Raw genomic sequence first — 27,488 nt, forward strand, 5'->3', positions numbered from 1 at the left:
TGTTTCCTGCCTATGTGCCCTGTGTTAGCTGGGATTGGCTCCAGCAGACCCCTGTGACCTTGTAGTTAGGATATAGCGGGTTGGATAATGGATGGATGGATGGACAATTTAATGTTGTGTAACAATCCTCCAGAAGAAACGTTTTTATAGGCCCTATATATTTGACCTCCTTGGCATTAATTTTGGTTCGCATCTTTGCTCATGAACCCCACAGGACACAAGCTGCAAACTAATGGAAATGAAAATAAAAATTGGGGTTTATCACAGTGATTTTTTTGTTAATAAACAGTGAACAAAGATGACCAATGTGACCCTCCAAACACGTTCCACAAGTGTTTCATAAATGCCAGACACTTACGTACAAGATGATTTTAGCAAGAGAACAAGTTTGCTGCCAGAAGTTTTGAAAACATTCCTTACATCCACATGCACATGATTAATGTTTTCAGCTTATTACGCAGTTATTTAAAGTTGAAAATACTAATTGGTTGCATCTTTTTATTGATTTTATGCAATGTTTAGGGACAAATACATACACATTTTATTTTAACCCTATTGAATACATTACATAGCACTTTTAATTTCTCATTTAATGGATATGTCACTTTATACAATGTGGCAGCCATTTTATTGTGGATTAAACAAAACATTCTCTATATTTAAGAAGCATACTTCTTATATCAGTAGGTGTTAAGAAAAAATGAACAGCATGGCAAATAAACAGAAGAAGAGATTTCATTTATCGTTCAGCAGACAAAGAGAGTGCTCAGGGCTCTTCAAACAAGTCTGTCATTATGTAGCTGGAGAGTGGGCCATTAATTAAACCATCACCATTATTATCGACCACAAAGCATCTGACCTTTGTTTTTGAGGAGATGCCATAATCAGTTTCCAGTTTACTGCAAAAAATAAATAAATCAATGGTTACCACACAGGGTTGACAATGCAATCATTGTTCTTTCGCTCATTTATTCTTATATTTTCTTATTTAGTTGACATTTTTAGACACATTTTATTCCTCAGGTGGAGCACAGGCAGGTTTAGTGACTTGCTCATGGTCACACCATGGGGTTTGAACCCACAACCTCAGGGTTTGAAGGCCAAAGCCTTAACTACACCTGGGACAGCTCTGTGCTAGTGATGGTAATCCAGGCTGCAGCAGACATAAGAGCCGGCTTTGGATGGGACACAAACACAGTTACACCCAGAAACACACAGAGAATTTGAAATCTTCAATCAGAGACTAAATCTGTAGAAAGTGGCTGGAAATCCACAGTGAAAACATGGCAGTTATATACAAAAGTTGTCCCAGTTTAGAAGTGAAGATGTCCCCCTGCCACTCTAAGGTCCAGTTTATACTTCACGCTCTTAACGTGTACTCTCACACATCATGGCTGTCACGCGTTCCCGTTGTTCATTTGACGCATCCTCTGAGGACATCCTCAGAAATTAACACGACGCTTGAGTGAGCTGCAGTACCAGCAAAAAGTCACGGGGTGCAGTGTGATAAAGTCATAACTTGACGTCCGAGTCTCGCTTACTATCTACATGTGGCAGAAAGCTGCTCTGGGATCCTACAGGATTAGGGTTGCCAGACGTCCCTTATATACGAGACATGTCCCATATTTGATAATTTTGTCGTCTGTCCCGTACTGACCTTTCAGGGACACCCAAATGTCCCGTATTTAGTTCATTTTCAAATTTCTTAATAAAAATATATGTTTAATACCTTCTTATGGTACTTAGTTGTAACTTTATAAGTAATTATACTTTCTTTTCTCAGATTCTCTTGATGAAAATAACCCAAATGTAAAAAGGAAACTCGTGTTTGCTGCCTGTTTGCAGCTTGTTCAGTTGCTATGGTTGGCTGAGGACAGCGACACTCTCACCGTTGTGCTCTCCAGCCACACTGCTGTGCAGTTCTGTATCAGCATGTCTCTATTTTTATATAATATATTGGTCGGGGTATGTAGGTGGCATGTGTAAATTTATATATACTGTATAGTAATATAGAGAGAGTATTTCTAATTTTCTAATCTGGCAACCCTATACAGGATTGATGTGTGTGCTTCTATGTTTGATGAATGGTTCGATGAGGTGAAGCAAAATGCCAACATAGAAATAAGCGTTGCATATTCCCCATCGTAATGACACAATACATTTTAAAGGTCTCACATACCATCTTCTGTGCCGTATTATTATTTATTGCACCTTCACAGCGGCATCAGAATATACAGTAGCGTATTTGAACCACAGACAAAAAAAAGTTAGGGACGCATTGAAAAGGTGTATTTTGTAATTAAAGGGGAAATTTCGGCTTAAATCTCCAAGTGTCCAGTTGAATCTCACAGTTTATTTTATTGTTAAAGTAGACCGTCATAAACATCAGCTTAGAAGTGACCCAGTTGTTAATCGCTATGTGCTTCTGGGGCTTCCTCCTGACCGGACAGCAGCGGCAAGCGGCAATCTCCACACAGAACACATTACATTTATGATATTCCAGCACTCTGCACCTTTTAGAATCCTTAGATTTATACTTGATATCACTTTCATAATGAAATGCATTAAAGTATGTATGATACATTTCACAGATAAATCATTACCTTCATTTAAATAATGAATACTGCTAATAATCACATATATTGGAGCTACACAGCGGCTGAGCGGTAGCGTTGGTGCCTCGCAGGGAGTCGCGTCCCTTGTGTTTTCTGCCTGGAGTTTGCAGTGTGCTCCAGTGCCCATCCAAAAATATATCAATTTAGGGATTTGGTGACGCTAAAGTGATGCTTGTGTATGTGTGTGCTTGTGTTCACCTTGCGATGTTTTAGTTTCTGTCTCTAGCCTGATGCTTGCTGGAATGGGTGCATCCCTGGATTGAAGGATGTAATCATTAAACATCCTTTTCATAGACATTATGGCAAAGTTTCCTTGGAATTTAATGGATGTTTCAGGCAATTCACAACACAACGAAGCCGAATGTTTTCTCACCGTGGTGATATCTCGCCCTGCCACTTGGTGGAATCTTCCAGATTTACGTAAAGTGCATGCACAAATATAAACAGTACAACGCTTGCATAGCAGTAGTGTCCGCTGGAGCACGCGTCACGTGAAGTATAAACCCGGCCTTTGAGTACAATGCCACCCTATACAGTATGTTAGCCAAGAGTTCTTCTGTTCAAAGCATATTTCATTTTTACCTGATCACTTGCAGATCACGTCCTTGAAGCTCAATGCGTGAGGGGTTGTTTAGTGAGACCATTTTCTTTACATATGATACTCCTTTGGCAAACTGACCTGTTAACACAAGACCAGTGCTTAATGAACAGATGTGTTCAACAAATAACTCAGACTTTCTGTTTTCAAAGAGACTTTCATGGTTTACATGACATCAGAAGCAGCAGCCTACGTGTGCGACATACCCAACAGTCCTGATGAGCTGCTTGATATGTTATCAAGCAGAACGTTGAGCCACAGAAACTTTCCAGGAGATTTGTGTAACACAATTTTAATGACTTGATTGTCCAAAATAATCTGCAGCACATTTTTTTTCATCAATGCCAAAGTAATCCTAAAAAAAATAAAAATAGTTTTTGAGAAGCGACATTGATAGTGCTCTATGATTACCTGGTGCCCTGTTCTGGGGGTCCCTGCCTTTTACCTGATTCTGAATTAGACTGAGTGTGTTTACGAGTTTTATATTATAGTATTTGCTATAAAATGTTGCTTTTCAAAATAAAGGCTAAACAATGATGTGTTGATAAGATGACAAGAGAAAAATCGCAGAGGTGAGCGTCGGCCTTCTTTATCAATGCTCAGCTTGATTCATTTCATTTCAAGTTATTCTTTTTCACCACATTTCTGTTATTAAGGTCAGACTAACACACACATTTATGAATAGAGGATAATTAAAATAAAACACAAAAGGGTAAAGGAGCAATGATATTAGTGTAATCAACTTCTCTCTTTTGTAAACGCAGAATCTAGTTTTGTTTTCAGTAAATGTTTTAAATAATCAATAACATATATTGGACATTAATATGGAAGAAGAAAACTGGTTTAAAAACTCTATTAAAGTGTTACAGTACTAGTATATCAGAATAGAGGGAAATAAACATAATAAAGATGTAAAAAATGTGATAGCTGTGTAACAATCCTGTGAATTCAGCTCACTAGACAAGCAGTAATATCATAAGTGACGCAGCTGTCTGAGGGGAAACACGCTACAGCATCTCAAAGAGTGAACATGTCACTTACTTATCTGATGAATGCAGTACACTCTGCCATGACCAGCTTCGATCAGATGAATCTTTTGCAGTGTGTAAAGTAATGTTCTCTAACCCCACTGTGACTTTGTACTGATCTTTGTACCTAATGGAAAATGCCTGGAACATAATTTTCCCTGCGTCATCCGTCTTGCCATTAATTGTAATACCTGCATTAACGAGGAGAGGATAAAAAAAGTTCACATTTGTAACAATCATCATCAAGAAGCAGAACCATCAAAACTGCAGGGACTTTCCATGCGAATGTTGTTGATTTATTGCGTGCTTAAGATGAGCAGCAGTGAGTAGCCACGGAAATTAACATTCCAATAAATTGGAATGTTTCATTAAAAAGTCACAAAGAAACATCATATAATGCTTAAAAGACTATGAACGGCGCTCCTGTGTCATGTACATCAAAATAGTCCTAAATGTCGTTAAATTGTTTATAACCATTTACAAATGATTGACTAAATGGCTGATACTATTTTTTTACCATTCAGAAACACTTCATGTTGAGAATCATTCATGAAAGCCTAACTAGATAGATAGATAGATAGATAGATAGATAGATAGATAGATAGATAGATAGATAGATAGATAGATAGAGGTATAGGTTCCTATACTCCTCCTCCTGCCCATTCCTGATGCAGCCCACGATAGCAGTGTCGTCAGTGAACTTTTGCACGAGGCAGGACTCCGAGTCATATTGGAAGTCTGATGTATGTCGGCTGAATAGGACCGGAGAAAGTACAGTCCCCTGCGGCGCTCCTGTGTTGCTGACCACAATGTCAGACCTGCAGTTCCCGAGACGCACATACTGAGGTCTGTCTGTAAGATAGTCCACGATCCATGCCACCAGGTATGACTGACTAGTAAGAAATTTCTTTAAATTGACAAATTTTGCATGTTTATTTATCATAATCAAATTTAGTGTTTTTAATTGCGCACTCTGTAAAGCTGGCAATTTCATGTTTCTGTCTGCTTTGTAACACTGAAAGGATTCTTGCAGACGTTTTATACTTTATGTGTTTGCATATCATTTATTTATTAATTAATTGCAGATCTTTTTGCAGTACCTAATAAAACTATAAAAACCCTGGGCCTTTTTTCTGAAGTATTGCTTCCTGAAAATAATTTGTTGGTTATGATATAATTTTAGATTGAGTGTATCGCATAGAAAATTAGGGAAACATAAAATTAACTTTTTTTGAATTTGGTGTGTTTAATTTCTTAGTGATATTGACACATTACATTACTTCAGTTGAGCTACAAATATTTTGGTGCCACATTTCTGAATCCAACAATAGTCAGACAACAGTGATGGATTCTGCTTGTCCTGATTCTGAATATTCGTCACAGACTTTACCAAGATTAGCAGGGAAGAAGTCTAAGTTTGAATGCCTTATCTTCTACAATCTGTTGCAATTCATGATTTTGTATGTTTGAAACTTGCTGTTAACCAGCTGGACGTAGTTTGGTGCTCCACGTGTTTTCCTCTCGATCTCTGCAGATCTTTGAACTGCTTGCCGTTGATGACGTTTCTGATTTGCGGACTAACAACAGTGCCTTCCTTACTCTTGCCATCAGTTTTTCATAGAAACATTTGTCTCAAATATCGTAATTCTTCACCTGCCTTGTCCATTACTTTCACAATTTTTTTTTTCACTTCACATTTTGTGTGAAGAGGAGGCAAAATGTTTTTGTTGGGCTTGACAGGGCACCACACTCTTCTGCCCTGCTTGCTCCTTTTACCATAATGAGACTCCACAGCACGGCTGTCTTACTGTGAAGTAAAACAACACTTCTTGGTGTATTTGAGCTGCATTCCTAGTGACAGTGCCATTAGATCACCACTGGTGAGCAGTAAACCCCACTGAATTAGCTTTGCCTCGAGTTTGATAAAATCATGAAAAGTTTTGGAAACTTTACCAAACTCAGCGAAATGCATTGAAGTAAACAGGGTGTGAGAAACTGTCTACCAACGATACTGGACCAATTATTGTGGGCAAAAATGTGACGAGCTGTGAGGCAGACGAGCTAATTATGTTGAATTTCCAGTACAATTTTCAGCAAAAAAGGTCACCAGTGAACATAGTAGTGTAGCGTCTGCAATGAGTGCCACAATGGCTGGATACAGTGCTCTCTACATGGCTCTTTGAGGTGGCTAGCTATCTTTAAAAGGACTTCTTGCATTTTTGCCACACTAGTTGGAAAATGCATTTGCGACTGTGGAAAGTTACCATTTTTATAGGTCCTCTTGCTAGTGCTGATGTAATGCCAATTTGTTCTTTTGGTGAGTCAATCCTGGCAGCTATCCAGCACTGTTGCACAGCCACCCCTTCAAAGTCGCTGTCCCCAGTGATCACTTGCAACGGTGCACAATCTTGTCAATACAGAGGGGTGGTCTTCTCTCCTGCTTTGGTCATGCAGCCTGTGACAAGAGCACATCAGCAAGGATCGGGAGCACTGTGTTGTCAGATGGCACAGCAGGGATGTTGCATGCTGTACTGGCAGGTGGCATAATTGGGATGTTAAGTGCTGTGCTGTCAGCAATGCAACAGTAGTGTTGAATGTTGGTCAGGTGTAGGCAAGCAGTTAAACCTCCTTGTGTGGAGATGCAGATGCACCAGTCTCTTTACTGTTTTTCTTACTGAACTGGTACTACAAACTGCATTCCAGGTCTTCATCTCAACTTTGGGACTCTCCCTTCACCTCTACTTCACAACACCTCTATGACCTGCGTTGTCCTTGGCCTGTGCAATTTTACCACCAGCCCTGCTTCTCACAGCTCATTTGTCAACTCAATCTGCCACACTTTTCTTCAGCTCCATGAGCCTGAAGCTCCACTGATGTTCATGCATTCCGGGCTAATGGACAGCAGATCAAGAAGCAGGGAGTGGAACTTTAGAGGTGGCACTCCAGATTATGGATCTGTGCCTAAGGTCTCTCCAGCACCTCCTCTGAATAACCAAGTAGGTTCATTTTAGGTCTCCAAAGCACTCTGACACCAATGTAGCATCAGTATTGAGCGCCTCAGTGGATAGATTCTCTGCTCTTTACATGGCTCTTTTGAGGTGGCTCACTATTCTTAAAAGGACTGCTTGCCTTTTTGCCTCACTAGTTGGACAATGCACATGCAGCTGTGCAGAGTTTCCATTTTTATAGGTTTTCCTCCTATTGATAATATAATGCCATCTCGTTCTTTTGGTGATTCTTCGCTGGCTGATGTGACTTGTCCAGCGCCGTTGCAGTATATTCACTGGGAAAAATGCTTTGGCAAATTTTGCCGATCATCACTAATCATCAGAGATGTTCCAGCTGTAGTAGTTGTGTTGTACAAGCATACTTATTATATGAGAGGAAATCACAAAAATAGCCAATTTCAATAAATCAGTTTGTGATTTATAGATGGGCAAAATCCATAAGATACACCTAAAGGTGTTCAGAAAGCAAAATCTTGTCCAATGTAATTGAAGATAATGAAACAGAAGTAGCATTGAAATAACTATAATCTCATCTCATCTTCCCATCTGCTTTCCTGGTGAAAGTCTAGGTGACTATATAATATTCCTCTAATATTTACAGCCTATTTACTACCAACAATCATTCCACTATAAAACTTGAGACACATGGAAGGTAAAAAGTGCAAAAACTCTTGGCCGTGCACCCTGAGTCCAAATGTTACACATTTCTTTATGACGAGGCCTAGAGTGTTAAGTGTCTTATAAAACAATAGTTAATATAAAATGAAGATTAGTTGAAAGTTAAGAGTCCTGGTAGGTCTCAGCAGTTCATACCGATCATAAAATAAAGTGGGCTACTACAGTGGAGAAGCTTTAAGATGTTTAGGACTTTACATTAACATAAGTGTATCTAAGCTCGGTCTGCAGGGTATGCTGTGAATATTTTTTTTGAACTGTCAGTATATAGCATCAAAGGGTCAACCCATAGCTGCAAGTAAGTGTTTGAGTTGGGATGTGATAATCAGCTAACGTGAAAAGTGCAGCAAACATACTGCTGTATCAAATATATCTATGGTGCCTGTATGTAAGTGAGACTCAGCACGATCTCCAAGAATTACACAGATGAACCTCACCCCGTTCTGGGCCTAAAGAAACATTAAACCTTGAAAGAGTAATAAACAGAACTGAAAACGGATTAAGTATAACATTCAAGGAAGAGTAAACAAAGAATACCTGAGTCTGGATCATGAACCAACTGCAAAATGGTGCCAGCAGACACAGAAACTTTAAAACACAGTGAATGCATCTTGGTTCCTACTGGAATTATGAATTTGGGATCTGTGGGGAAAAAAAAATCATTTAAAAATAAATAAGTGTCCTGTTTTAATTAGAATTCTCTTCTATGTGTTAGCAAAGTAGTCAGGATCCAGATGGTTTAAAGCACGAGTTAACTTGACTACAAATTAAGGTGCTTCAGTATGTAATGCACTTTGAGCTACATTTTGTATGAAAATGTGCTATGTAAATAAATGTTGTTGTTGTTGTTCAGCCCTGTTGCTGCCACACTCCCTGGCCTTCGTCTATATTTTAGTTCACAGTTTTGATTTTCTTCATATTCAAAAATGTATTTGCTCTTCTCAAAACTTACCCAAGGTGTCTACAAAGTTCAAGAATCTCAATGCAAATGTGATATCTGACTTCTGGGCTTGCATCAAATTCTCTGCTTTGTTAGAACAATGCTTAATATGACTTTGAAACTTTGAAACAAAAACACCTCATAGAGGTGAAAATCAAAGCATGTGACAGAAAACCACCCACTTAGGCACAAAAAAAAGTCATGAGAAAACAATAAACTTTGAAACAAAAATAAATAAAACCTGCAGAACCTACATAAGTAACGTCTTCCATTTCTACTTTAAGGATGAAAACATAACTAATCTGTTACTTGTATTTGATGTAATCAGTGAAAAAGTAAAGCTACAATTGGAGTTCCTGCTTAAAATGGAGACACTCCTTGAACAAAACTATAGTGGGCAGCAGTATCATACCGAGGACTCGGACCACGTTACTCTACCCAGTGAGCTTTTGTTCCAACAGTCCTCCTGCTTGTAGATCTCCTAAAGTTGTTTCAAATAAGTATTCTGGAATTCCACTTCAGTGTAAGTTACAGGAGAGCCCATAAAAAGGGCCAGCATGTCACGGTCTCATAATCTAAGGATATCAAGCTACCTAAGGAGGAGGAGGAGGAGGAATGTTGGGAACGTGCTGATTACAACATATTGCCACACCCACCACACAATGATTAGGATCCAAGGGCAGCCATGCAATGGGTGACCCCTCAGCACCACACTAAACAGTGGGAGTTTTTTTTTTTTATAAAACAGTGGCTGGAGTGCCAATCCTGCCACCACCAACTCCCGAGTTTTCCCTGCAAGTTGGACAACAGGGATAAATTAGCAATAGCCTTTTATATCCTTTGGATCCTTTGGTCCCGGAATAAGGCAGAATTCCATAGCAACTATTATCTACCTGTAGCTGCTTTGAAAGTAGTGATACAATGTAGTTAAATTTAAAATGAAAAAAATGTAAAACCTTCTCAAACAAAGTGGAAAAATTCAAATTTGTATATAAAATTAAAGCTCCAGCATTAAACATTGAAAATATGAAATTCTCCAAACCTAAAAGAGCCTACGTATACTTCTTATTTATTTATGTTTTTGTTTCTTGCATTGTAATATTGTCAACCGTTCTGACGACATGCAAGTTAAGATTTAATGATTATAGTACTATAAACTTGACTGGAGTTACTTCCACCCACTTATCCATTTTCTAAGCTTACTTTGTCCACTGAAGACTTACAAGAAGCTCATGGCAGCCACACTGGCTGTAAAGCAGGAATCTATTCTGCATATGAAGACATCCCATTTCAGGGACTTCTCATGTGCACAGCCACACTCACTTATATCACAGCAATTTAAATTTGCTTATCAGCCTGATAATCAAGTCTTAAATGTGTGGGAGTAAAACAGATTTTCCAGAGAAATTTAACGATAAACACCAAGTCCAAGCTTTTCATTGACAGTGGCCAAGTTAGGCTGAAGCCCCACAGTGCAACTGTGCACAATTCAACTGTGTATTTCTTTTTCAGCTGGAGATATCTCTATATATAAAAGTCAATAGTATGTACTGTATGTGTGTGTATATGTATGTATGTATGTTATAACATCACTTCTGAAAGGCTGGAGCGATTTTCGTGAAACTTGGTACACATGTTTCTCATTGGTCGACTACAAATACTGCAGGGTGAAATCAATCCAAGCCGCACCCCCTTCTGGGTAAGGTGGGGGGTGATCTTGCGGTCATATATGCATGTCATCATCCAGTTGACACTCGGAACAACCACCAGAGAGCAAACTGGAGGTGACTGCCAGCATTCTTTATGTGTGAGCACCACCGCACCCCTGCTGCTTTTGAAATGAAATAGAGTTGGCCGGTTCTGAGCGTCAACTGGATGATAAAATACATACAAGACTCCAAGACAAGCACATTAGTGAGTCTTCATTACTTGTTAATTTATTTTTATTTTTAAAGTTGTGTTTTTTTTTGTATTTTTCTCAAACAATAATAAAAAAAAGAAAACAAACTTTACTTTCATCCTGGGCAACGCTGGGTCTTTCAGCTACTTCATGATATAACAGCACTAATCAGATTTGAAATCTCAATTTTCTACTAATAAATCAATTTTTTGCTTTGTCTGTAGAAATAGGTGTTCTTCACCAGTTCACCTGCCATAAATACTCATTTCCGTTTACATAAAAAGCCCTATCAAATGTCATGTAGAACATCTTGTGAAACATCTGCTGTAATATACATACCTTGTGTTTTCACACGTACTGTAAAATAAAACAAAACAAAAAGTAATTACTGTGTTCAGCTATGACCTGGGAGTAGTAATAACACAGCAGCTCAAGCCATATTCGCCATATAAACAATTCTTATATAAGATTAGTTTTGTGTATTACTGTCACTTCTTGCAGTTTAGCATTACTATTTTTATATTTTTACTCTGTGTAGTCTGCCTTTATTATTAGGTCTGTCAAGTCATGTGGTTGACAGTAATGACGCCTGTTGCCAGTCAGATGGTGGATGTCATCACACTCTCATTTTAAATGTTGGTGGAAGGTTCACCCTGGCATCTAAAATTTGATTCAGAAAGTAAAGACCATTAACTTTGTGTGAGAGCATCTCAATTGTACGAGGAATTATTAGGTTTAGGTTAGTAATGATGACAATTACTTAGAAAGCTATTGTTTGCGAAATATGTTCTTAGTTTTTGTGAAAGGTTCGTTTCTCATATTGTACATATTTTGACCACCTCTTGTTTCCTGGCAATTCCTTTAAAACATCCTTAAAAGAACAAACTAACTTCCTCTCTCTCACTCACAACCATTTCAAGTCCATTTGTACCCCTCTTGTCCCAAACAGACAATACTACACAGAAGTTCTTATAAAACCTCTACTGTAGCTTAACTGGTATGAAAAAGAGACATACATACCTGATGAGAACGTTGGCCGTGGTAACAAGTCTGCTGTAGCAGGAAAAGAAAAACAAAAACAAACTGTTTACTGTGCTTTATTATAACCAGGGAGAAGTAATTAATAATGAAGCAGCTCAAGCCGGACTCGCCAATTTTCATTTTCACTAGCATTTATTGCTTTGTCTTTAGAGTTTGTGCCGTAAAGCGATCAAAATCCACCCCACTTATTCTTGGGTTCTTTGAGAGGTTATTATAGTTTTGCTTTTTATATGAGTTTTTATTTCTATCTTATTTCTGATTCAGGGTAGTTTTAGTTAGTCTTCATGCTGTAATTTTACTTTAGATTTAATTCCACAAAGACATTGCTTTTTGCTCAGAGCCGATCCCTGCTGTAATCCCACCTCCACCTTGAATGCTTGCCATCGCTCCTACCGCAGACCTCATCACTGTCACATTTCCCTCGTACATATCCTGTACAACTCTTACGTACTTCTCTGCCACTCCCCACTTCCTCATACAATGCCACAACTGCTCTTGAGGAGTTGCGGTATATGCGGACAACAATGCAAAAACATTGCTATCTTATTTTATTTCATATATATTTTTTCAGTTTTAGTTCTAGTACTTATGATTTGGTTAGAAAGAAAGTTTGGAGTGTAGTTTTCTGCCACAATCAGAAAGAAATGTAGACATAATGGCTTTTCAATTTAAAAGCACATTTTTGATCACTTCTGCTGAATGCAAATTATAGATCCAGATTTAACCAGAATAAGCCAAAAAAAAAAAAACCAAATGGCTAATGTAGCCTACTATAGCAAATATGTAAAGGAGAGGCACATGTCTTTCTCTATTGCACAGATCCCATTTCTACAGTCCCATCGTAACATTTATTCATGCAGCAGATGGCATGATTAATTTGGAGTCAACAGAAGCAGCAATGGTTACAATGCTTATTGACTTCCTGGTTCGGACTATTTTTTTTTGTTTTTTAACTAGTTTATTTTTGTTTTCATGGCCACTGTCATAAAATACTCATTGCTAGCATCCCTAGTATAAAAAGTCAAGAAAGAGAAACCCAGTTACAGTGGGACGTTGAACTTTTATTTGGAGTTCTGCAAGGATTGTTATTCTTTGAGCTGTTTTAGCTCATTTATAGGATTCTGCTTGTGGCTTGTGTTCTGGGACTTAGTTGCTATGGATTGACTTTTTATGCAAATTGTTTTTTGCTTCTTTTTAGCCTTTAAAGCATTTTGCATTTTTTGCTTTTCTTATTCTTCCTAATTTTGCAAATAAACTCTGTGAGATATGCCTGGCCATTCATCCCGGCCAATACCCCCAGGCTGCTAGATGGAGCCCTCCTTGCAGCATAGAGGTGCCCCAAATGCCAGCAGGGAATTATGGACAGTGGAGTCGTAATACACAGCCCTGCTGGATACCATGGGGGCCGCCAGGAGTCGCTGCAGGGAGGCCCAGGGATTTATATTTTCTGTATAGCCCGGTAGTATTTCCACGTCACGGGAATGGAAGAAATGATATACTTCCGGGCTGAAGAAAAAGAGAAGTTTTTACCTGACCCGGAAGTAATAGAAAGTCACATGGACTTAAGCCTTATTCGCCATATAAACAATTCTTATATAAGATTAGTTTTGTGTATTACTGTCACTTCTTGCAATTTAGCATTACTATTTTTATATTTTTACTCTGTGTAGTCTGCCTTTATTATTAGGTCTGTCAAGTCATGTGGTTGACAGTAATGACGCCTGTTGCCAGTCAGATGGTGGATGTCATCACACTCTCATTTTAAATGTTGGTGGAAGGTTCACCCTGGCATCTAAAATTCAATTCAGAAAGTAAAGACCAATAACTTTGTGTGAGAGCATCTCAATTGTACGAGGAATTATTAGGTTTAGGTTAGTAATGATGACAATTACTTAGAAAGCTATTGTTTGCGAAATATGTTCTTAGTTTTTGTGAAAGGTTCGTTTCTCATATTGTACATATTTTGACCACCTCTTGTTTCCTGGCAATTCCTTTAAAACATCCTTAAAAGAACAAACTAACTTCCTCTCTCTCACTCACAACCATTTCAAGTCCATTTGTACCCCTCTTGTCCCAAACAGACAATACTACACAGAAGTTCTTATAAAACCTCTACTGTAGCTTAACTGGTATGAAAAAGAGACATACATACCTGATGAGAACGTTGGCCGTGGTAACAAGTATGCTGTAGCAGGAAAAGAAAAACAAAAACAAACTGTTTACTGTGCTTTATTATAACCAGGGAGAAGTAATTAATAATGAAGCAGCTCAAGCCGGACTCGCCAATTTTAATTTTCACTAGCATTTATTGCTTTGTCTTTAGAGTTTGTGCCGTAAAGCGATCAAAATCCACCCCACTTATTCTTGGGTTCTTTGAGAGGTTATTATAGTTTTGCTTTTTATATGAGTTTTTATTTCTATATTATTTCTGATTCAGGGTAGTTTTAGTTAGTCTTCATGCTGTAATTTTACTTTAGATTTAATTCCACAAAGACATTGCTTTTTGCTCAGAGCCGATCCCTGCTGTAATCCCACCTCCACCTTGAATGCTTGCCATCGCTCCTACCGCAGACCTCATCACTGTCACATTTCCCTCGTACATATCCTGTACAACTCTTACGTACTTCTCTGCCACTCCCCACTTCCTCATACAATGCCACAACTGCTCTTGAGGAGTTGCGGTATATGCGGACAACAATGCAAAAACATTGCTATCTTATTTTATTTCATATATATTTTTTCAGTTTTAGTTCTAGTACTTATGATTTGGTTAGAAAGAAAGTTTGGAGTGTAGTTTTCTGCCACAATCAGAAAGAAATGTAGACATAATGGCTTTTCAATTTAAAAGCACATTTTTGATCACTTGTGCTGAATGCAAATTATAGATCCAGATTTAACCAGAATAAGCCAAAAAAACAAACCAAATGGCTAATGTAGCCTACTATAGCAAATATGTAAAGGAGAGGCACATGTCTTTCTCTATTGCACAGATCCCATTTCTACAGTCCCATCGTAACATTTATTCATGCAGCAGATGGCATGATTAATTTGGAGTCAACAGAAGCAGCAATGGTTACAATGCTTATTGACTTCCGGTTTCGGACTATTTTTTTTTGTTTTTTAACTAGTTTATTTTTGTTTTCATGGCCACTGTCATAAAATACTCATTGCTAGCATCCCTAGTATAAAAAGTCAAGAAAGAGAATCCCAGTTACAGTGGGACGTTGAACTTTTATTTGGAGTTCTGCAAGGATTGTTATTCTTTGAGCTGTTTTAGCTCATTTATAGGATTCTGCTTGTGGCTTGTGTTCTGGGACTTAGTTGCTATGGATTGACTTTTATGCAAATAGTTTTTTGCTTCTTTTTAGCCTTTAAAGCATTTTGCATTTTTTGCTTTTCTTATTCTTCCTAATTTTGCAAATAAACTCTGTGAGATATGCCTGGCCATTCATCCCGGCCAATACCCCCAGGCTGCTAGATGGAGCCCTCCTTGCAGCATAAAGGTGCCCCAAATGCCAGCAGGGAATTATGGACAGTGGAGTCGTAATACACAGCCCTGCTGGATACCATGGGGGCCGCCAGGAGTCGCTGCAGGGAGGCCCAGGGATTTATATTTTCCGTTTAGCCCGGAAGTATTTCCACGTCACGGGAATGGAAGAAATGATATACTTCCGGGCTGAAGAAAAAGAGAAGTTTTTACCTGACCCGGAAGTGATAGAAAGTCACATGGACTTAAGCCTTATTCGCCATATAAACAATTCTTATATAAGATTAGTTTTGTGTATTACTGTCACTTCTTGCAATTCAGCATTACTATTTTTATATTTTTACTCTGTGTAGTCTGCCTTTATTATTAGGTCTGTCAAGTCATGTGGTTGACAGTAATGACGCCTGTTGCCAGTCAGATGGTGGATGTCATCACACTCTCATTTTAAATGTTGGTGGAAGGTTCACCCTGGCATCTAAAATTCGATTCAGAAAGTAAAGACCAATAACTTTGTGTGAGAGCATCTCAATTGTATGAGGAATTATTAGGTTTAGGTTAGTAATGATGACAATTACTTAGAAAGCTATTGTTTGCGAAATATGTTCTTAGTTTTTGTGAAAGGTTCGTTTCTCATATTGTACATATTTTGACCACCTCCTGTTTCCTGGCAATTCCTTTAAAACATCCTTAAAAGAACAAACTAACTTCCTCTCTCTTACTCACAACCATTTCAAGTCCATTTGTACCCCTCTTGTCCCAAACAGACAATACTACACAGAAGTTCTTATAAAACCTCTACTGTAGCTTTAACTGGTATGAAAAAGAAAAATACATACCTGATTCGAACGTTGGCCGTATTAACGAGTCTTCTGTAGCAGGAAAAGAAAAACAAAAACAAACTGTTTACTGTGCTTTATTATAACCAGGGAGTAGTAATTAATAATGAAGCAGCTCAAGCCGGACTCGCCAATTTTAATTTTCACTAGCATTTATTGCTTTGTCTTTAGAGTTTGTGCCGTAAAGCGATCAAAATCCACCCCACTTATTCTTGGGTTCTTTGAGAGGTTATTATAGTTTTGCTTTTTATATGAGTTTTTATTTCTATATTATTTCTGATTCAGGGTAGTTTTAGTTAGTCTTCATGCTGTAATTTTACTTTAGATTTAATTCCACAAAGACATTGCTTTTTGCTCAGAGCCGATCCCTGCTGTAATCCCACCTCCACCTTGAATGCTTGCCATCGCTCCTACCGCAGACCTCATCACTGTCACATTTCCCTCGTACATATCCTGTACAACTCTTACGTACTTCTCTGCCACTCCCCACTTCCTCATACAATGCCACAACTGCTCTTGAGGAGTTGCGGTATATGCGGACAACAATGCAAAAACATTGCTATCTTATTAGGTTTAGGTTAGTAATGATGACAATTACTTAGAAAGCTATTGTTTGCGAAATATGTTCTTAGTTTTTGTGAAAGGTTCGTTTCTCATATTGTACATATTTTGACCACCTCCTGTTTCCTGGCAATTCCTTTAAAACATCCTTAAAAGAACAAACTAACTTCCTCTCTCTCACAACCATTTCAAGTCCATTTGTACCCCTCTTGTCCCAAACAGACAATACTACACAGAAGTTCTTATAAAACCTCTACTGTAGCTTTAACTGGTATGAAAAAGAAAAATACATACCTGATTCGAACGTTGGCCGTATTAACGAGTCTTCTGTAGCAGGAAAAGAAAAACAAAAACAAACTGTTTACTGTGCTTTATTATAACCAGGGAGTAGTAATTAATAATGAAGCAGCTCAAGCCGGACTCGCCATCTTTCATTTTCACTAGCATTTATTGCTTTGTCTTTAGAGTTTGTGCCGTAAAGCGATCAAAATCCACCCCACTTATTCTTGGGTTCTTTGAGAGGTTATTATAGTTTTGCTATTTATATGAGTTTTTATTTCTATATTATTTCTGATAATTTTATTTAGTCTTCATGCTGTAATTTTACTTTAGATTTAATTCCACAAAGACATTGCTTTTTCTTCTTCTTCTTTTGGTTACTCCCATTAGAGGTCGCCACAGTTGATCATCTTCTTCCATATATTTCTGTCCTCTGCATCTTCTTCTTTTACACCCTCACCTGCATTTCCTCTCTCACCACATACATAAACCTTCTCTTAGGCCTTCCTTTTTTCCTCTTCCCTGGCAGCTCTACCCTTAGCATCCTTCTCCCAATATACTCAGCATTTCTCCTCTGCACATTTCCAAACCAACGCAATCTCACCTCTCTGACTTTGTCTCCCAACCATCCAACTTGAGCTAATGTGCTCATTTCTAATCCTGTCCATCCTCATCACACCAAATGCACATCTTAGCATCTTTAACTCTGCCACCTCCAGCTCTGTCTCCTGCTTTCTGGTCATTGCCACCATCTCTAATCCATATAACACAGCTGGTCTCACTACCGTCCTGTAGACCTTCCCTTTCACTCTTGCTGATACCCGTCTGTCACAAATCACTCCTGACACTCTTCTCCACCCATTCCGCCCTGCCTGCACTCTCTTTTCCATTTCTCTTCCACAATCCCCATTACTCTGTACTATTGATCCCAAATATTTAAACTCCTCCACCTTCCCCAATTCTACTCCCTGCATCCTCACCATTCCACTGACCTCCTTCTCATTTACACACATGTATTCTGTCTTGGTGGTCCTACTGACCTTCATTCCTCTCCTCTCTAGAGCATATCTCCACCTCTTCAGGGTCTCCTCAACCTGCTCCCTACTATCGCTACAGATCACGATGTCATCAGCAAATATCATCATTATCAATCTCGCCTGTTAGCCTGTCCATCACCATTGCAAATAATAAAGTGCTCAGAGCCGATCCCTGCTGTAATCCCACCTCCACCTTGAATGCTTGCCATCGCTCCTACCGCAGACCTCATCACTGTCACATTTCCCTCGTACATATCCTGTACAACTCTTACGTACTTCTCTGCCACTCCCCACTTCCTCATACAATGCCACAACTGCTCTTGAGGAGTTGCGGTATATGCGGACAACAATGCAAAAACATTGCTATCTTATTTTATTTCATATATATTTTTTCAGTTTTAGTTCTAGTACTTATAATTTGGTTAGAAAGAAAGTTTGGAGTGTAGTTTTCTGCCACAATCAGAAAGAAATGTAGACATAATGGCTTTTCAATTTAAAAGCACATTTTTGATCACTTGTGCTGAATGCAAATTATAGATCCAGATTTAACCAGAATAAGCCAAAAAAAAAACAAACCAAATGGCTAATGTAGCCTACTATAGCAAATATGTAAAGGAGAGGCACATGTCTTTCTCTATTGCACAGATCCCATTTCTACAGTCCCATCGTAACATTTATTCATGCAGCAGATGGCATGATTAATTTGGAGTCAACAGAAGCAGCCATGGTTACAATGCTTATTGACTTCCGGTTTCGGACTATTTTTTTTTGTTTTTTAACTAGTTTATTTTTGTTTTCATGGCCACTGTCATAAAATACTCATTGCAAGCATCCCTAGTATAAAAAGTCAAGAAAGAGAATCCCAGTTACAGTGGGACGTTGAACTTTTATTTGGAGTTCTGCAAGGATTGTTATTCTTTGAGCTGTTTTAGCTCATTTATAGGATTCTGCTTGTGGCTTGTGTTCTGGGACTTAGTTGCTATGGATTGACTTTTTATGCAAATTGTTTTTTGCTTCTTTTTAGCCTTTAAAGCATTTTGCATTTTTTGCTTTTCTTATTCTTCCTAATTTTGCAAATAAACTCTATGAGATATGCCTGGCCATTCATCCCGGCCAATACCCCCAGGCTGCTAGATGGAGCCCTCCTTGCAGCATAGAGGTGCCCCAAATGCCAGCAGGGAATTATGGACAGTGGAGTCGTAATACACAGCCCTGCTGGATACCATGGGGGCCGCCAGGAGTCGCTGCAGGGAGGCCCAGGGATTTATATTTTCTGTATAGCCCGGTAGTATTTCCACGTCACGGGAATGGAAGAAATGATATACTTCCGGGCTGAAGAAAAAGAGAAGTTTTTACCTGACCCGGAAGTGATAGAAAGTCACATGGACTTAAGCCTTATTCGCCATATAAACAATTCTTATATAAGATTAGTTTTGTGTATTACTGTCACTTCTTGCAATTTAGCATTACTATTTTTATATTTTTACTCTGTGTAGTCTGCCTTTATTATTAGGTCTGTCAAGTCATGTGGTTGACAGTAATGACGCCTGTTGCCAGTCAGATGGTGGATGTCATCACACTCTCATTTTAAATGTTGGTGGAAGGTTCACCCTGGCATCTAAAATTCAATTCAGAAAGTAAAGACCAATAACTTTGTGTGAGAGCATCTCAATTGTACGAGGAATTATTAGGTTTAGGTTAGTAATGATGACAATTACTTAGAAAGCTATTGTTTGCGAAATATGTTCTTAGTTTTTGTGAAAGGTTCGTTTCTCATATTGTACATATTTTGACCACCTCCTGTTTCCTGGCAATTCCTTTAAAACATCCTTAAAAGAACAAACTAACTTCCTCTCTCTCACTCACAACCATTTCAAGTCCATTTGTACCCCTCTTGTCCCAAACAGACAATACTACACAGAAGTTCTTATAAAACCTCTACTGTAGCTTTAACTGGCATGAAAAAGAGACATACATACCTGATTCGAACGTTGGCCGTGGTAACAAGTATGCTGTAGCAGGAAAAGAAAAACAAAAACAAACTGTTTACTGTGCTTTATTATAACCATGGAGAAGTAATTAATAATGAAGCAGCTCAAGCTGGACTCGCCATCTTTCATTTTCACTAGCATTTATTGCTTTGTCTTTAGAGTTTCTGCCGTAAAGCGATCAAAATCCACCCCACTTATTCTTGGGTTCTTTGACAGGTTATTATAGTTTTGCTTTTTATATGAGTTTTTATTTCTATATTATTTCTGATTCAGGGTAGTTTTAGTTAGTCTTAATGCTGTAATTTTACTTTAGATTTAATTCCACAAAGACATTGCTTTTTCTTCTTCTTCTTTTGGTTACTCCCATTAGGGGTCGCCACAGTTGATCATCTTCTTCCATATCTTTCTGTCCTCTACATCTTCTTCTGTTACACCATCACTTGCATGTCCTCTCTCACCACATACATAAACCTTCTCTTAGGCCTTCCTTTTTTCCTCTTCCCTGGCAACTCTACCATTAGCATCCTTCTCCCAATATACTCAGCATTTCTCCTCTGCACATTTCCAAACCAACGCAATCTCACCTCTCTGACTTTGTCTCCCAACTATCCAACTTGAGCTAATGTGCTTAATTCTAATCCTGTCCATCCTCATCACACCAAATGCACATCTTAGCATCTTTAACTCTGCCACCTCCAGCTCTGTCTCCTGCTTTCTGGTCAGTGCCACCGTCTCCAATCCATATAACACAGCTGGTCTCACTACCGTCCTGTAGACCTTCCCTTTCACTCTTGCTGATACCCGTCTGTCACAAATCACTCCTGACACTCTTCTCCACCCATTCCGCCCTGCCTGCACTCTCTTTTCCACTTCTCTTCCACAATCCCCATTACTCTGTACTATTGATCCCAAATATTTAAACTCCTCCACCTTCCCCAACTCTACTCCCTGCATCCTCACCATTCCACTGACCTCCTTCTCATTTACACACATGTATTCTGTCTTGGTGGTCCTACTGACCTTCATTCCTCTCCTCTCTAGAGCATATCTCCACCTCTTCAGGGTCTCCTCAACCTGCTCCCTACTATCGCTACAGATCACGATGTCATCAGCAAATATCATCATCATCAATCTCACCTGTTAGCCTGTCCATCACCATTGCAAATAAGAAAGTGCTCAGAGCCGATCCCTGATGTAATCCCACCTCCACCTTGAATGCTTGCCATCGCTCCTACCGCAGACCTCATCACTGTCACATTTCCCTCGTACATATCCTGTACAACTCTTACGTACTTCTCTGCCACTCCCCACTTCCTCATACAATGCCACAACTGCTCTTGAGGAGTTGCGGTATATGTGGACAACAATGCAAAAACATTGCTATCTTATTTTATTTCATATATATTTTTTCAGTTTTAGTTCTAGTACTTATGATTTGGTTAGAAAGAAAGTTTGGAGTGTAGTTTTCTGCCACAATCAGAAAGAAATGTAGACATAATGGCTTTTCAATTTAAAAGCACATTTTTGATCACTTGTGCTGAATGCAAATTATAGATCCAGATTTAACCAGAATAAGCCAAAAAAAAAAAAACAAACCAAATGGCTAATGTAGCCTACTATAGCAAATAAACTCTGTGAGATATGCCCAGCCATTCATCCCGGCCAATACCCCCAGGCTGCTAGATGGAGCCCTCCTTGCAGCATAGAGGTGCCCCAAATGCCAGCAGGGAATTATGGACAGTGGAGTCGTAATACACAGCCCTGCTGGATACCATGGGGGTCGCCAGGAGTCACTGCAGGGAGGCCCAGGGATTTATATTTTCCGAATAGCCCGGAAGCATTTCCACGTCACGGGAATGGAAGAAATGATATACTTCCGGGCTGAAGAAAAAGAGAAGTTTTTACCTGACCCGGAAGTGATAGAAAGTCACACGGACTGAGGGACAAACACTTCCGGGTCAAGGACTATAAAGGACTGTGGGAAATCCCAGACGGACGAGCTGAGTTGGGAGGCAGGGTGGCTAAGCGTCTGGGAGTGGAGGATTGGTTTATTGATTATTGTGTATTTGTTTGAGTATTGTGGAGAGGTGGGTGCTTTGTGCACTTTATTATTATAATAAATCCTATTATTGGACTTTTATCTGGTGTCTGACGTGTGGTCTGAGGGTAAAAGGGGGCGAGAAAACCCCAATCTGTCACAGTTGGCGCAGCCGGCAGGATTCTTTGGCCATCGGTTTGGCAGAGGACCTGTATTTAAAAATAGTTTTACTGTGGACAGAACCCTAAGAAGGCAGCGTCATGACAGGCAGAGAAAAATCGCCAAACCTCACCTTTATCAAGTCCATCATGGGGAAGAAGACGACAAAGCAGAGCGCCAGCAACAGTGGAGGTCTAGCGCTAGACATTGCCTGCGCTCATGACGAGCCATGGAGCGGCTACGCGTTTTGGGAGAGATTTCTGTAAGGAGGACGTCTCTGACGATGTATGTGCCGGGAATGTGCTTGAGAATCTTTTGAAATTAAAACATGTTGTCCCGTGTATGTACCTCCCAGATGTCCATCTGAAGGCTCTGCGGGAGGCAGAAGACAAACCCGAAGGCGATGGCGTGCTCTTGTTCAGGCAAACGAGTAAACCAAAGGATTATGCATTATGGGTGCCGGCGAGGGACACGTGACCTACCACGAGGAATTCCAGGAAGGTGACGTTCCGTGTCCAGCTGTTTGTGGCTTCGCCCAAGAAGAGACGGACTTGGTTTTTCCGAAGGGGAAAGGGGAGGCGAGCGAAGCACCGCTCTCCCTACAAAAAGGTAAGGTGGTCGAGTAAATGACTGATCGGTCCGTCGATAAATTGATACAGACGGATCGCAGTCAGCCAAAAGCGGCACCGCGGTCCTCCAAAAAGAACTCCAAATCCCAGGCTCCCTTGCAGGACCTGTCTGAGCATGTGCCAGGAGCGGGCATGCTTATTGGCTCACAGCCGAAGGGTAAGACTAGTGATAGCTTGAGCCTGCCTCCGGCTGAATTAAGTAACTTTTTGGACTTGCGCGAGCTGGAAAGGTTGCTTCAGCCTGTGCACAATTTCTTACAGGTTGTGACAACAATAAAGAAGATTGTTGGGGAGCTGGGAGCAGCGGCTGAAGTGCCTTTAAGAAAGCTAGATGAATTCTTACGGCGATTTCGTTGGGAGTCTCCCGTTGAGATTGATTTGACGGTAGAGGTAGGTAAAGCCGGTACCGTATATAATGAAATAGGGATGCAAAGTGACACGGGCCCGCGTTTAATCCATAGTGGATGCCAAGTGGATGCATGCCCTACAAGAGAGGCTGGAACATTTACAGAGTGGCTGAGGGAAGTGCCGGTCGAGCTGGAGCAGTTGGATGGTGTTGTCTCTCGGAGTGATTCGGTCCTAAAGATCCCGACCCGTGTTGTTAATAAATCAAAGGGCGTGCAGACAGTGAAAGGGCTCTCTTTCTCTAATAGAGAGACCCACACTGTGGACAAGCCCCAGATAAAAAAGAAGGTCCCAAGAATAAAGAAGGGGTCTCCTAACAAAGTTGAGCAGAGAGCTGAGAGCTCAGGGGCGGCCGTGGAACCCTCCTCAGTGGACAAAGGGGCGGATCGGAAGTTTCCAGACTGTTTTCAGACTCGCAGAGGGATACACACTGGAGGAAGGCGGCTGTGCTATGAATGCTGCCGACCGGGACATGGATGGCAAAGTTGTCCTGGGAGGACATGGAATAGAAATCCTTTGTTATATAATATTCCCCCAAGGTTCTCCCAGAAATTGACTGGACTGGACTGGCCGCTGCAAATCATCATGATTAGTCACTTGAGTACTGTGAGATATGCCTGGCCATTCATCCCGGCCAATACCCCCAGGCCGCTAGATGGAGCCCTCCTTGCAACATAGAGGTTCCCCAAGTGCCAGCAGGGAATTATGGACAGTGGAGTCGTAATACACAGCCCTGCTGGATACCATGGGGGCCGCCAGGAGTCGCTGCAGGGAGGCCCAGGGATTTATATTTTCTGTATAGCCCAGAAGTATTTCCACGTCACGGGAATGGAAGAAATGATATACTTCCGGGCTGAACAAAAAGAGAAGTTTTTACCTGACCCGGAAGTGATAGAAAGTCACACGGACTGAGGGACAAACACTTCCGGGTCAAGGACTATTATAACTTGCAAAATACCCGCGCTTCACAGCGGAGAAGTAGTGTGTTAAAGAAGTAATGAAAAAGAAAAGGAAACATTTTGAAAATAACATAACATGATTGTCAATGTAATTGTTTTGTCACTGTTGTGAGTGATGAGTGTTGCTGTCAGATATATATTGATTAACGTGGTAAGTGTTCAGCAAGGCAGCTGAAGCGCTGCATTATGGGATCTGTAGTTTATTGTGTTACCGGCGCTTCATATCCCCGGGCCATTAATAACAATAATACAGTATATAAAATGATCTCGCAGGCCGGATATAATTACACGCCAGGCCGGATGTGGCCTCATGGCCTTGAGTTTGACACATATGGACTAAATAGAACTTGAAAAGATATATTTTTTCGAATGTGATCGCGCAATTCAGATCGAGTTGACGCGCACTACAGTACAGTACATCGAGCCCGCGTGCTATTGTGGTTTTGCCTGCGTGCCTCAATAAGTCATCCTCCCCTCGCTCTTACTTTTTTACCGTTCATCTAATGAATACACTGAGTATGGCTTTACCAAAACAATCATTGATGGCGAATAAAGTATCCATTATTAATGAAGCTTCAATTGGTGATCTGTCTTTCTGCGTTAACTGTATATTTTTTCATACGTCTCAAACCAAGGGGATGCGAAGGTAAAATGAATAAAATGCGCGCAGTATATACTCAGTGCACCCCCTCTCGGGAATCAAACCTCGGTCGTCGGCGCTAGAGGCGAAGGCTCTACCATTGCGCCACGGCGTGTGGTTTATCTATTTGAGCGTATGTAGATCGGGGTATATATATATATATGTATATATACTGTACATATATATATATATACCTGCGCTTCGCAGCGGAGAAGTAGTGTGTTAAAGAAGTTATGAAAAAGAAAAGGGAACATTTTAAAAATAACGTAACATGATTGTCAATATACAGTAATTGTTTTGTGAGTGTTATGAGTGTTGCTGTCATCAAGGATTTGATTATCATTATTTCTTTCAATCAGGTTCGTATTTAGAGGATGTGTTCTGTTCAAGTTACATTCCGTGTTTGTCAATCGTTGTAAAGATGACAGGTTTCATTCATCGATTTGTTTCTTACTGCATCAATAAACAGCTCGTCTTCCTCTTTATCTGAGACGTGACACACTGCATGCACAGGTTTTTTTTTACACTGTCTTCGTTTAGCGGGACATTGACTTTTTCCACCGTGTGCTTTGTTTCCGCAGTAGCTGCACTTATGAATATGCTTGTATGTATCAGACGCTTCATATTTTTTTGCTGCCTTTGAAAACTTTCTCTTGCAGTTTCGCTGAGTTTGTGCTAAACACCACCCTGACAATCTCATCTTCCTCTGCATAAGCACAGTCCTTCACCCGTGAATATTTAGCGGCAGTGTTTCTATTGGATTGCCGCTGACGGACGGCCTTATATGAGCAGGCACTAAATTACAAACGCCAGCGGCAGCCTGTCTATGAACTTAATTTAATATAAACTTACAGTTCATGCCGTGCTTTGTTTCCGCAGTAGCTGTACTTATGAATATGCTTGTATCTATGAATACGCTTGTATGCATCACTTGCTTCATAATCTTTTTCTGCCTTCTCAATTGTGAAATGGAGTTTTTTGTTCAGCGCTGTTTGGAGGTCTTTCTTGTTCTCTATGTCCTTACGTAGGAGGCGTGATGATGTCACATGAAACTCCGCCCCCCCCCACGGCCATCCAGCTCAACTCCATTACATTATATGAAGAAAAATAGCTTCCAGTTATGACCATTACGCGTAGAATTTCGAAATGAAACCTGCCCAACTTTTGTAAGTAAGCTGTAAGGAATGAGCCTGCCAAATTTCAGCCTTCTACCTACACGGGAAGTTGGAGAATTAGTGATGAGTCAGGGAGTGAGTCAGTCAGTCAATCAGTGAGGGCTTTGCCTTTTATTAGTATAGATAAATCCTATTATTAGACTTTTATCTGGTGTCTGACGTGTGGTCTGAGGGTAAAAGGAGGCGAGAAAACCCCAATCTGTCACAACTCTCAATTTGAGTTTTTTGTTCTGAATTGTCTATACGAGCCGTAGTTTAAGGTGTTTCTCTCCCTTATTAGACATTTGGTATATTTTGGGACTTTCTTTGCATTTTTAAACTGTTGAAGCCAGTTCTTCATTTTGGGGCCTGTATAGGTCACATCCTGCTGGCTGCAGTTGGGTGGTTTAAAGAGCAATGAAGGTACTGGACTGTTTTATGGGTCTCTTGTAGGCCTCATCCCCCTTTTCACCATGTCTGAGTGTCCATCTCATGACACTTCATGGCTACCGTCAGTTTGTTCTATACATGTTAGTTTTTTAATCTTCAGATATCATATTTATGTTAAATACTTTTTAATTGTTATTAAATACTTTGTGACTGTTCTTTTCATTTGGTTATATGGTTAGATTTATATTTGTGTGTTCCACATTCATTTCTTTTTGTATTTCACTTTTTATTATCTAATTTTGTGCTTTTTTGTTTCTGTTATGGGGCGGCACAGTGGCGCAGTGGTAGTGCTGCTGTCTTGCACTAAGGAGACCTGAGTTTGCTTGCCGGGTCCTCCCAGCGTGGAGTTTGCATTTTCTCCCTGTGTCTGTGAGGGTTTCCTCCCACAGTCCAAAGACATGCAGGTTAGGTGCATTGGTGATCCTAAATTGTCCTTGGTGTGTGTGCCCTGTGGTGGGCTGGCATCCTGCCTGGGATTGTTTCCTGCCTTGCGCCCTTTGTTGGCTGGGATTGGCTCCAGCAGATGCCCGTGACCCTGTGCTGGGATGTAGCGGGTTGGATAATGACTGACTGACTGTTTCTGTTATCATTGTCAAAGTTTATACAGCAAAACCTTGGATTGCGAGTAAAATCTCGTCTGCAAGTGTTTTGCAAGACGAGCAAAAATTTTTAATAAATTCTAACTTGATAAGTGAGCGAGGTCTTTCAATGTGAGTAGTATGTATTGTGAATACGGTAAATGTGGGCCAAGGGGATGTGACCGCTCCTCCGAAAGCCCCTCTTAAACAGTGATACAATGGGAAACAAACACAGCTTTTCATCTCCTCTTTGCAGGATCAGCTGCTAGCCTACTGCTTGCTGCCACGCCACATGATCTGCATCTTGCGCGGGGCTTCAAACATTTAAAAGACCATACCATGGCTATCCTAGTGTCTCACGGCCTTGTCTCTCTTCCCCCAGGACATCCTTTGCTCCAGTAGGGGCTCCCGAGCCACCACATCCCTTTGAGGAGGAAGATTTTTGTATTCTTTTGATCAAGAGGCAGAGCTGTGGTGACT

The 27,488-nt window shown here is 40.1% G+C and overlaps 1 protein-coding gene across 49 annotated transcripts in view; it reads right to left on the reverse strand.

Moving 5' to 3' along the window:
- Positions 1 to 464: 464 nt before the first annotated feature.
- LOC120540417 (inter-alpha-trypsin inhibitor heavy chain H3-like) overlaps positions 465 to 27,488 on the reverse strand; it is a 95,133-nt gene continuing 68,109 nt past the window's right edge. For 16 of the 49 annotated variants that reach the window (XM_039771195.1, XM_039771188.1, XM_039771191.1 and 13 more), the window contains 11 exons: positions 19,985 to 20,017; positions 16,984 to 17,016; positions 16,129 to 16,161; positions 13,958 to 13,990; positions 11,785 to 11,817; positions 11,104 to 11,121; positions 8,462 to 8,566; positions 4,255 to 4,432; positions 3,420 to 3,568; positions 3,198 to 3,294; positions 465 to 899 (listed from right to left, as the gene is read on the reverse strand). In XM_039771195.1, the coding sequence (XP_039627129.1) occupies positions 767 to 899; positions 3,198 to 3,294; positions 3,420 to 3,568; positions 4,255 to 4,432; positions 8,462 to 8,566; positions 11,104 to 11,121; positions 11,785 to 11,817; positions 13,958 to 13,990; positions 16,129 to 16,161; positions 16,984 to 17,016; positions 19,985 to 20,017 (845 nt within the window). In that variant the 3' untranslated portion in view covers positions 465 to 766. The remainder of the gene's footprint in view (positions 900 to 3,197; positions 3,295 to 3,419; positions 3,569 to 4,254; positions 4,433 to 8,461; positions 8,567 to 11,103; positions 11,122 to 11,784; positions 11,818 to 13,957; positions 13,991 to 16,128; positions 16,162 to 16,983; positions 17,017 to 19,984; positions 20,018 to 27,488) is intronic. The other 33 variants (XM_039771203.1, XM_039771198.1, XM_039771200.1 and 30 more) reach the window with 21 other exon arrangements.

The sequence above is a fragment of the Polypterus senegalus genome, chromosome 12, assembly GCF_016835505.1.
Source record: "Polypterus senegalus isolate Bchr_013 chromosome 12, ASM1683550v1, whole genome shotgun sequence".
Classification (NCBI taxonomy): domain Eukaryota; kingdom Metazoa; phylum Chordata; class Cladistia; order Polypteriformes; family Polypteridae; genus Polypterus; species Polypterus senegalus.